The following is an 11,678-nucleotide window of genomic DNA, read 5'->3' as shown; positions in this document are numbered from 1 at the left end:
ACAGACAGAGAGAGAAAGAGAGAGAGAGAGAGAGAGAGAGAGAGAGAGAGAGAGAGAGAGAGAGAGAGCTCAGAACCAGAAAAAAAATTGGTTTCAAATTTTATTGCTGACACATACTGACTGTATGAGCTCATGGCAGTTAACCTCTCAGTGTTATCCAGGCAGAGAAGGTGCAGACCGTAATAAACAGAGAGAGGTTCCTTATCCCAGAGTTCCTACATTGATGAAATCATAGATCTAGGATTAATCTATATAGATACTCCTTTTGCCCGCATCAATATTTAACTAGATGTAAATGGTCTTTAATGGGTAAGTATATTTATCCATAAGACCTAATGCATAGTAAGAAATTCAATTTAATTCAATAAAAATTTATTAAGTGACTATTATGTGCCAGACAGGAGGGACCTTAAATATAAGTTGGTACAACCCCCTTACCTTGTCCATGAGCAAGCTGACACTCAGAGAAGTAACTTAAGGACACACAGTTATTACTGCAATTTAGTCATTACAGACATAACACTTTACAAATTTACCATTCTAATTTAAAACATATAGAATATAGAATAACAATTTATAAGTAACTATAGGTGATAACCAACATTGGTGGAAGGGATTTCCTAACCTGGAAGTTCCCCATACCAAGGCAATTACAAGATCAGTCCCTATTCCTATAAAAGGATGATCTGGAAATGATACTTTGAATGCAAATATGGTTCCACACCTACCTCCTCTATATTTATATCATTCATTCACCTTTTGGGATTCTAATAGGGCAAATTTCATATTTATGGAAGACATGATCTGCAATCCTTTGCCAGCCCATTAAATTCTTATTCATAATAAATGTGTAGTTATCACAAATGGTGGGAAATTCACACAGTGCACTCCTACTGTCAATCAAAGCAGCTCTACTTGCACAAATTTCAAAAAGTAATGTCTACAGTTTAACATCTCCTTTTCCTGAAAAGTGAATCTAAAGTTCTTGGGGGTTAAAAAAAGACAACATTAGGGGTGGCTAGGTGGCACAGTGAGTAAAGCACCAGCCCAGGAGTCAGGAGGACCAGAGTTCGGTTCCGGCCTCAGACACTTAACACCCACACAAAAAAAAAACTAGCCGTGTAACCTTGGGCAAGTTACTTAACCCCAATTGCCCTTCAAAAAGGCAAAAAAAAAAAGACTTTGCTGTTATTATAGCTATTAAACAATACGGGCTTAATCTAATTGTTCTTTGAAAATAATAATTCATATTTGTGTTCAGATCAGAGATTCAGAGCTGGTATGATGGAGGGGTCATGTAAGGTCCTTAGAAGTCATGTAATCAAATCCCTGCATTTTATTGAGGAGAAATCTGAGACCAAGAGAAGATAAGTCAAGGTCACAGAGTCAAGGTCACTAAGCTAGTAAGTGGTAGGGCTAAGATTTGAACCCAGTTCCTTTGACTCCAAAGTCTCTCTAAGATACCATAGTTGTTTCTAAGATACAACCTGTACTAATTGCAAAGTGATCATGACATTAATAACTCCTTGCTATACACAAAAGAGAAAAATCAAAGAAATATGTTTCATTTTTCAGTTTATGGATTATGAATGTAGTTGAGGAGCCTCTTAAGCAGAATTTTAAGAACTTAATCATTCTCTCTCTCTGTCTCTCTGTCTGTGTCTCTCTGTCTCTGTCTCTCTGTGTCTCTGTCTCTCTGTCTCTGTTTCTGTCTGTCTCTGTCTCTCTGTCTCTCTCTCTATGTCTCTCTCTTTGTCTCTCTCTCTCTCTGTCTCTCTCTGTCTCTGTCTCTGTCTCTCTGTCTCTCTGTCTCTGTCTCTCTCTCTCTCTATCTCATATTTATGATTTCATCAACCTAAGGAGTGTCTGGTGAAGAACTTCCTCTATCAGTGCAAATCTTCATGTTCCCTTCAATTTAAAGTCTTAGAGTTGTCTAAAGCACTAAAAGGGGTGAGTGACTTGCCCAAGGACACATAGCCAGAATGTGTCAGAGGGAACACTTGAACACAGGCTTTGAAGACTTTGAGATCAGCTGTCTATTCCCTATCCTAGCATTCAGCAGATATTTTTTTAAATAGCTGAAGCAGAGAATATAAAGTCATAAATGAGAACACTTAAGGGATATGACCCATAATTATCTAATTACCATGTTCCTTTTCTTGCTGTTATTTAGTCATTTCAGTCGTGTCTGACTCTTTGTGACCCCATTTAGGATTTTCTTGGCAAAGATACTGGAGTGGTTTGCCATTTTCTTCTATGCTTCATTTTACAGGTAAGGAAACTGAAGCAAAGAGAGATAGGTGACTTGCCCAGGGACACACAACTAGTCTGAGGTCAGATTTTAACACAGGAAGACAAGTCTTCCTAACTTCGGTCCCAATATTTTATTCACTGCACCACCTAGCTGCCCAACTCATTTCCTACTTTTCCCATTATCACCAGATAATAAAACTATAAACCTGACAATTATAGCAACCCTGGTACTGCTGTACCTGCCCACCAGTTTCCATTGGGTCCCTCCAGATCACATCTCCCAAGGCGGTTCCTCTTTCAACCTATACAACTTAGGGATGGGAAGAGTGGAGGATAATGTAGGAAGATGATGGAAGAAGGGATCATAGGATGTCTTGGTCCACTTTGAAAAGCAAGGGGCAAATATTTAACATTGGTATAACAATACAATTAGTATAAGCTCCTTAAAACCAGGAACCATCTTCCTTTTGTATTCATATCCCCAGTCTCAAGCATGGTATCTAGTAAATCATGGGGCTTAGTTAATACTGTCTCTTTAGAATTCATACAATGACTGTGTAACCTAGTACTGGGAGAAGAAGTTAAGGTCCATAGGGTATAATCTGGGCAGAGTAGATGGAGATGGGGAGATCATACATAACAAGGTTCCTTCTCAATATAGGACCATTATAAATATAAAAACATAGAGCAGTAGGAAGAATACTAGAAATGGAGTCCAGAAAACCTGATTCTGAGTCTGACTGCCACTGTGACCTTGGACAAGGCATTTCTCTACTCTAGGTCTTTCAGTTTTCCCATCTGTTAAATAAGCAGGTTGGACAAGATGCCCTATAAAAACTCCCCTAGCTCTAAATCTATGATCCAGTTGTAACATACAGTGATTCTGTGAATACCAGAAAATTCTGCTTTCCACTTTACAGAAGGATTTGTTTCATTATAGGTTTAAGACTTCCTATACCTAGTAACCAAGAAAAAGGACAATTTTCAAATCTTGCCTACGGTGTAGAAATCTACATGTAGGGTTTAGTGGGATTCCTCTAAGGGTTCAGATCCTGATGGGGTATTTCAATACTCTTTGAAGAATATGACAGCATTATGAAATGCAACAGGCAGCCACCCTCTGCCTTATAATTGTGAGACCTTTCCTGGAATCTACTTATATGCAGAATACTCTGCTACTTAAGAAGGAAAAAAAATCAGAGGAAGCTTCAAGAAATGAAAAAAGCTGATTCATTTGTGGTACCTAATTAGAAAGACACAAAAGTACTGGAATGGGGTGGCTTGGGCTAAATGGGGCCATAGGCCATCGCAAGAGTCAGCCATCCAAGGAAGGGAGTACAAAGGAGAAGAATGCTTTATAATAGAGTTTGGGAAGGAATTTGTGGCTTAGAAGAGAGAAGAAAAGCTGAAATGGCATCAGGGAAAGTTTTATAAGCATGAAGATGAAGGAACAGAAAGCTTTAGTTTGGAAATATTGCTAATTTCATTTTGAAGAAAAAGAAACCAAGGCCGAGGGAGATTAAGTGATTTTGCCTACATTCATATAGCTCAATGTGAGTGTTGAAGGTGGGATTCAGGGGGGCGAGGTCAAGATTGCAGAGTAGAAACAGGACCTCTGTGCAGCTCCGGTTCTCACCACCTCCAATCCATGTAAAAGGGGACTCTGAACAAACTTTGGAGCTACAGAACCCACACAATGACACAGAGAAGCTAACCTCCCGCTAAGGACAGCCCAGCAGGCTGGCAGGAATCGGACAGCATAGTGCTCTGGCAGCTGAGCCCAGCCCCACACCTAGGTTTTAGCCCCAGAGCAGGCCTGACCAGCCACAGGCTGCAGGGACTCCAGATCACCAGCAGCTGTGGTGGTCCAGAATTATCAACACATAGATGCTAAGGACAAAGTAAGAGGTCAGTGCAGTGTGGACTTTGGGACCCAGTAGTTGGGAGTGCCTTGGCTTTTGCCCCCGGGGTGAGAAGTGGCTGAGGGCTGCTGGCATGTGGCAGCTTCAGCTCCTGGCCTGCAGAGTGTAGGGGGACCAAGCACCAGTCTGAGGGGTAATCGCTTTTGCTTTAACCTGCTTGGATCTGGATTGCAGTCTAAGGTAGAGGTCCTGGGGTGTGTGACCAGCTTGCCAGAGTGTGTGGAGGCTTCAGAGAGAGCACCCAACTAATACCTCCGGCAGCTGAGAAAACTTCAGCATTTGGTACAAAGCTCCCCTGTCTGGTGGCAGAGTCCTACTGTGGCAAAAAGCCCAGGGGTCAAGTGACTGAAGGGAGACATGACCAGGCAAAGGAAACAAAGCAAACAGAAGATTCCAACATTAGACTCTTATTTTAGGGACAAAAGGAAGTAAAGCATGGAACAGGAGGAAGACAGTGAAGTCAGAACTCCTGCACCAAAAGCTTCAAAGGAAAATATGAGCTAGTTACAGGCCATAGAGAACCTTAACAAGCAGATAAGAGAAGTGGAGGAAAAATTGGGAAGAGAAATGAGAACAATGCAAGAAAATTATGAAGGTGGGATTCAAACCAACGAACTCCAAGTCCACTGTTCTTTTCACTAATACCACTATTACACAGTGCCTCAATTACACAAAAGTATAAAATCTATGAGTTAAGGTGAGAGAGGGATTGATACCTCTGCCATATAAAGGAGAAGAGAGAGTTTTCTCTTGGAAACATAGATAAGGGTCAAATTATAAAATGTTTTGATTGCTAGCCTAGGTAGTTTGGTTTTTTTACTCAATGGTGAGCCATGGAATGTTTATGAAGAGGGGACTTGCATCATACCTACAGTATTGTATGTACTATGTCAATACTTCCATTCATGAAGAAGCTCCATTCCAAAAATATGCTTTATTTCTGGAAATTTGAGTTACCTGTCAGAGACAGAAATATAGCAGGTACAAGAAATATGTTCTAAAACAGAGATTGTAAATGTGGTCTAGAGCCACATAGAGGTCCACAAGATTCTTTTAGGAGGTCCATAATTGTAAAACTATTTTAATTACAATACTAAGATGTCTTAATTATTAATACAGTACTGTAAATATCTATAGACATATAAATAGCCTTACCATAAAAACACCCACATAAACAAAAATCCTTTGGAGGAGGATGGTCCTCATGATTTTAAGTATACAAAGGGGTTCAGAGAAAAAAGTCTGAGAACCATTGTCCTAGGATAACCAAAAGGGGGAGACTACAGAATGTAAGTACAATTACTTATTAGCTAAAATAAATATAAAGTAAAAAAATAAGTATCTGGAAGTCTTGGAACAAAGGAAATTATTAAGGTTAGGAGAATTCAAATCAGACAGGAAAGACAGAAAAGTCTTAAAACGCAGAAGCCTAGATGAAGTGGTTAACACATTGCCTGAAATTCATTCATACTAAGCATCTTTCAGTCAATCAACATGCATAAGTGATAGATTTTTTTCCTGTTTTTCTGAATGGACAAGAGTGGGATGACATGAAAGTAGGGGGTGGGTGGCTAAAGAGGGTCACCATAGAGGAGGGAAAACTACATGGAAAGAAGAGACTGGGGATGCCAAGAAAAATACTGCCAACTTCACAATTGTACTAAGGTCAGTCCTATTCATGCATGTAGGAAATGTGCATAGGTTTATTATTTTGTTTTGGTTTTTGTACTGCACAAATAAACAGATAAGTGGTTTAATGAGAACATAAACTAAGTCTAATAACCTTGTCAACAAAGAATATTAGCTTAGTCTCAGATGACCACTTCTTGGTGAAATCCTATTAGTTCTTTGTGCCCACACCTTCCTTTTCCAAATGTTAACAATGGTCTGAACTTCTTTTAAAAAAATGAGGAAATTTGGGTGGCTACGTGGCACAGTGAATAGAGCACTGGCCCTGGAGTCAGGAACCTGAGTTTAAATCCAGCCTCAGACACTTAACACACACACAAAAAAAAAAACTAGCCATGTGACTTCAGGCAAGTCACTTAACCCCAATTGCCCTCAAAAAAAAAAAGGAAAAATAAGGAAGCAAGTGACATGGTATAGTGGAAAAAAGAGTGGACTCTGAAGGGGCCTGGATTTGATCCTTTCTATCTATACATTTATGTGAATTAACCTCTCTGAGCCTCAGTTTCCTCCTGTATAAAATGAGAATAAATAGCACCAATAACCAAGGCATATTATGATGATCAAATGAGATCATGGAAATGCTATAAAACATCAGCTATTCTTATTGTCTTGGTTTTTAAATTATGAATATTTATGTCATTTTTATCAGCAGGTATTAATAATAAGTATATAGAGAATGGAAGGTAGAACATCATGGAGAAGTAGATAAAAAACTGACCTCAGAGTCAGAAAGGCTCCAGTTCAAGACCTGCCTCTGATAAATACTGGCTGTGTGACCCTTGGTAAGTCATTTAAATTCTAAAGGTCCCCAGGCAAGTCTCTCTGACTATAATTTGAAAAGGAGATGCCTATCTGCTTAGGTGAGGAAATTTCTGACTGGGGGCTTGTGACACCAATGAAATCACAGGTGCAGTTAAAAAAAGGGACAAAGCATGTTAAAACACGATGGTCCCTCCCTTCTAGAAGATTACTAACAAGGAGAGGAATATGGGTATAAAAAGATACAGATTCCTACTAAAAAATAACTAATAACAACTCATTTATTTACCATTTAAAGGCTGGAAATGCAATTTTTTCACAAAACTTTCCTTGTGAAAGGCAGGCAGTGCAAGGGTTATAATTTGCCAATTTGAGAAAACTGAAGCTTAAAATAAATAAATGACTAGCCCATGACTGCACATAGAACCAGCATTATTGTCAGGATTTAGGTCGAACTATTGTGTCTCCAAGGCCAGATCTCTTTTTACCATACCACAGCATACCACATCACATCATGCTTCAATAGTAGTGGTAGTAGCAGTAGTAGTAGTAGTAGTAGTAGTAGTAGTAGTAGTAGTAGCAGCAGCAGCAGCAGCAGCAGCAGCAGCAGCAGCAGCAGTAGTAGCAGTAGTAGTAATAGAAGAAGAAGAAGTGGTGCTGGTGCTGGTGGTAGTAGTAGTGGTAGCAGTGGTGGTAGTAGCAGTAGTGATGGTGGTGGTAGTGGTAGTAGTAGTGGGGGGGGGTACTGGTAGTGGTAGTGGTAGTGGTAGTGGTAGCAATAGCAGTAAGAGGAGGGTAATAGTGGTGGTGATGGTGGTGGAGGTGGTAGGAGTAGAAAAAGCATTTATAAAAGTACTTTAGGATTTGCAAGGAATTTTCTAAGTATCTCATTTGATCCTCACAGCAACCCTGGGAGGTGGGTGCTATCATTATCCTCATTTTATAGAGGAGGAAATTGAGGCAGACAGAGCTTAAGATAGTTGACCACCTAGTAAGTGTCTTAGGCAGGATGTGATGTCAGGTCTTTCTGACTCCCAATCCAGCACTTTATTCACTGTGCCCTTCCTTATCACAAATTAATACTGTTTTTTCAATGGCATGAAAGCAGTTCATCTCTCAAAGGCAGGCAGACCCAGTGATTTGTTATCTTGAAAACTGGGACTATAGAATTTAGAGCTGGAATTTCTAGGCTCAGAGGTCATCTAGTTGAACCTGATCTCATTTGATAGATTAGGGAAGCTCAGTTCAAAGAGATTAAAATGTCTTGCCAAGGTCACTAGGTATAATCAAAGGATCATCTTGAAGGCACTTTATGGGCTGTGGGCAACCTCTTTCCTTTACAGATGAGGAACTAAAACCTAGAGAGATTGCAAACTGTCAAAGGTCACATAGCTATTAAGGGGCAAAGTATAAATTTGAACCTAGATCTTTTACCTCCAAGTCTAGTCTGCTTTCAATAGTATCATGCTGTAAATAGCCAAGGTGGGATATGAGTCTCCTGAATTCCAATCCAGTAGGTAGTCTTTGCACTAGCCAACCCTGAATCATAGAATGATACCATTGCACTGGATTGCCTTCAAGGCTTACTTGGGCACAAATGTTGAGTTAAATTTTCTCTTATGGTCAATCATTCACCCACCCAAACTCAAGCCCTTTCCTAGAAAATTCCTCCCAGGAATAATAGCAAATGAAGTCCCATAGGTGTTTAACTTGTTAGGTACTTAATATTGGGACAGCTCCAGTAATCGAACTGAGAATATGCTCAGTGAGTTTTCAGATACTGTGCCAGGAGGGGAGTGGTTGCTAACAAGGAGAAAAATGGTCCCAGAAGAGAAAGCCAACCCCTATCTCTTTCTTCCCTCAAGAACAAGAACATGCTATTTCTGGGGCCATATTTGCACAGATTTTGGAGAACAAGGAAGTTGCTTGCCACAGGACAACGCAACCCCAGGACTCTTAGTTGTGATCCCCCTGCCCTTCCCAAAATCAACTGCATGCAACTGACTTCAGGAAAGTAAGAAGAATGAGCTGACTTCTCTCCTGAATTGCAATACAGAATTGGTAGTCCCTTTTTTATTCATCACTCCTTTAATTAAGAAGTTGTTTCCATGAAACACACACCTCTCATGAAATTTTAGCTCATTTCCTCTATTTATGTCCTTCTGGGAAATGGAAAACAGGGGGTCAGCATTTTACTTGTGAGAGTCATTTAATATGCTTCTAGGAGGTTATTGAGTTGGTCGTTAGTATTCTTTCTAGAAAAAGTACCCAGTCCCAATATAGAAAGAGTGCTGCATTTGGAGTCTCCCCATTCAGGTCCTTCCTTCACTCAGCTGCCAAAGTGAACTTCCTCCAGGGCAGGTCAGACCATCTCTCCCCACCCCTTCCCTTATTAAGTCCCATCAGCTCCCTATTACCTCCAGGTTCAAAGATGAAAATCTGATTCAATTTTGAAAGTCCTTCACCTACCCTTTCCTGTCCTGTTCCAGCTTAGTCCTTTCTCCATACTCTACAATCCAGCAGCACTGGCCTTGCTGTTCCTCACCTACTATACTGCATCTCCCAGTTCCTTTTCATTGACTGTACCTCATGCCTGCAGTGTGCTATCTCCTCACCTCTACCTCCTCAAGACAGCTCAAAACCCACTTTCTAAAAGGGATCTTTCACCATCCTCCCCCTGCTAGTACCAACTTATATCCAAAGTACACTGCATGTATCTTGCATGTATCTGGTTGTTTATCCCCCACCTTGGATCTTAAACTCCTTGAGGGCAGGGACTGGTTTGGGGTTGTTGGCTTTTTTTAACCTTTTTTTGTATATGCTTGCCTGGAGTCACACAGCTAGTAAGTGTCTAAAGCTGGATTTGAACTCAGGAAGGTGAGTCTTCCTGCATTCAAGCCTGTCACTCTAATCACTGAGCTACCACAATCTGGCATATAGTAAGTACTTGATCAAAACTTGTTAACTGATTGAAGTATTGAATGACTGAGGATGTGGTTTTGAATCCTTTCTCTGTTACTTTCAATGTGGCTTTGAGCAAGCAGCTTTCCCTCTCTAGGTCTGTTTCCTCATCAGTGGGTAGGGTACTGAACTAGGAGTCAGGAAGATCAGGGCTCAAATCCTACCACTGGCACTTACTAGCTATGTGGCCAGGTTCAGTAAGTCACTGAACCTCTCTGCTTCCAAGAGGATGACAATGCCTCCCTCCCTGGTTTGTGGTGAGGCACCAAAGAGATTTGTATAATGTGCTGTAGGGTGCTATATAAAATGTGAAAGTGTTCTAGAAATGTCTGCCATTATTACTGTCATTATTACTTTATAGAAAAGAAGGAAATTGAACTACATGCCTGATAACTGACTCCTCCCCTCCCTCTACTTTTTATTTTGGTCCAGAAGTCCTACTTTTCCCATCAGCTGTTCCTGACTCCAGACCCAGTGCCCAATCCATTCCATCACCTGGCTATTCCTCCTAGCCCAGGATCACTGATACTTTCATGCCTTTCAACTGCCAGGCTGCTTTGGGAAGCTTCACTTCAGAGGCACCACCCTTGTGAGGCAGAACATAGGCTCTGCTTTCTCCTTTGACCACTGATCCTTCCTCTCTCCCAGCTCAGTTCTCAGCTCCACCAGGACAAGCAAGCTCTTTGAATCCTTTAGAATTCTGTTTTCCCCTACCCCTACCCCCTTCTCCTTGTTCTAATCAAAAGAGGCAGTCAGATGGCAAGGGAGAGGGAGATGTGTGAGTTTTGTGATCTTAGGTAAGTCACAATCTCCCTGGGTCTCAGTGCCCCCATGTGTAAAACAAGAAAAACAAAGGAGGTGGGATCTAATCTTGATTCTTTTACTCAATACTAATGTGACCTTTGGAGAGTTCATTTACTTCTCTGCATATCAGTTTCATTTTCTAATACTTATTCTTGTCTTCCTTATTTTGAAATCTTATAACAAAAAATAATATATAACCAAATAATAATAACCTACATTTACACAGTCCTATAAGGTTTATAAACCATATTCCTTAAAACGATGTTATAAAACAGTATGAATGTCCAGGCTTAGAAATGTAAGAGATCTTAGAATTCATCTAGCTCAAACATCACATTTTGTAGATGAAGAAACCAAGCTCCAAAAGGTTAAATGATTTGCCTCGGACTCCCCACCTAGTGTCAGAGTCAAGACTGGAATGTAGTCCTTCTCTCATGATGGCTGTCTTCCCGCTCCACCTGGCTGCCTGCCAATTAGCAATGAGCCCTTTGTGGCTGTGACATTGTAGAAGTCTGTGAGTTCATCCCTCAAAGATGTCCTAAGAAGGGATGTCCTTGGGACACACTCACTCTGATGGCCCCTTTCCCCCATTTAAGACTTACCTAGCATCTGAGAAGCACCACAAGTGAGAAAGGAGAAGACCAAGAACAGTGAGATCTTCATGGTCAATAGTTCATTCTTTTCTTCTGAGAAAGTGGGGAAAAGAAAGAAAAAGATACCAAAAGTCACCTTAATGGGATGGATGGTGACAAATGCTTCCCCCACCTCCTTCCCTTCTCAGAACAGCCTGTCAGAGAAAAAACTGCGGGGTTAGCTCTGACTTTTAAAGAGCGAGTGAATTGAGGGGAAACCTCCAATAAGGAGATATCCTGTCACATGAGGGTGTTTGGAAAAACAGGAATTCAGTTACAAGTTTGCTTTGTAAGCTAACTTCTGAGATACACAGATGCAAAGGAAGAGAAGGGTGAAACAGAGAAAGACAGATGCAGGAGAAGGATTAGCAAGGCACAGGGGAAAAGATAAGGGGAGAGATAAAGAGAGATGGGAGGAGGGCATGAACATTTGAGAAAGAAAAGTTATAGAAAGAAAAGAATAAGAGGAAAGTGGAAGAGATAAGAGGGGAGATGGTGAGATAGAAACAGAGAGAGAAAAGGTAGGTAGAGGTGAAAGAGGAGAAGAAAGAAGGAAAGGAGAGAGGGAGGAAAGAACTGAATAAGAAGAGATGAGGGAGAGGAGATGGGGGAGGACAGGAGAGGAGAAGACAGAAGAAAGGAAAAGATGTGACCAGCA

At 40.8% G+C, this 11,678-nt stretch overlaps 1 protein-coding gene across 2 annotated transcripts in view; it reads right to left on the bottom strand.

Annotated features, from left to right (window-relative positions):
* Positions 1-11,244, bottom strand: part of MRC1 (mannose receptor C-type 1) — a 127,812-nt gene extending 116,568 nt beyond the window's left edge. For both annotated transcript variants that reach the window (XM_069086266.1, XM_069086267.1), the window contains exon 1: positions 10,991-11,244. In XM_069086266.1, coding sequence (XP_068942367.1) covers positions 10,991-11,051 — 61 coding nt within the window. In that variant the 5' untranslated portion in view covers positions 11,052-11,244. The remainder of the gene's footprint in view (positions 1-10,990) is intronic.
* Positions 11,245-11,678: the final 434 nt, after the last annotated feature.

Source organism: Petaurus breviceps, unplaced genomic scaffold (assembly GCF_028583685.1).
Source record: "Petaurus breviceps papuanus isolate PSGF00001 unplaced genomic scaffold, PetGlider_PUasm1.0 178, whole genome shotgun sequence".
In the NCBI taxonomy this organism is placed as follows: domain Eukaryota; kingdom Metazoa; phylum Chordata; class Mammalia; order Diprotodontia; family Petauridae; genus Petaurus; species Petaurus breviceps.
This window is presented reverse-complemented; position numbering and strand designations above follow the sequence as displayed.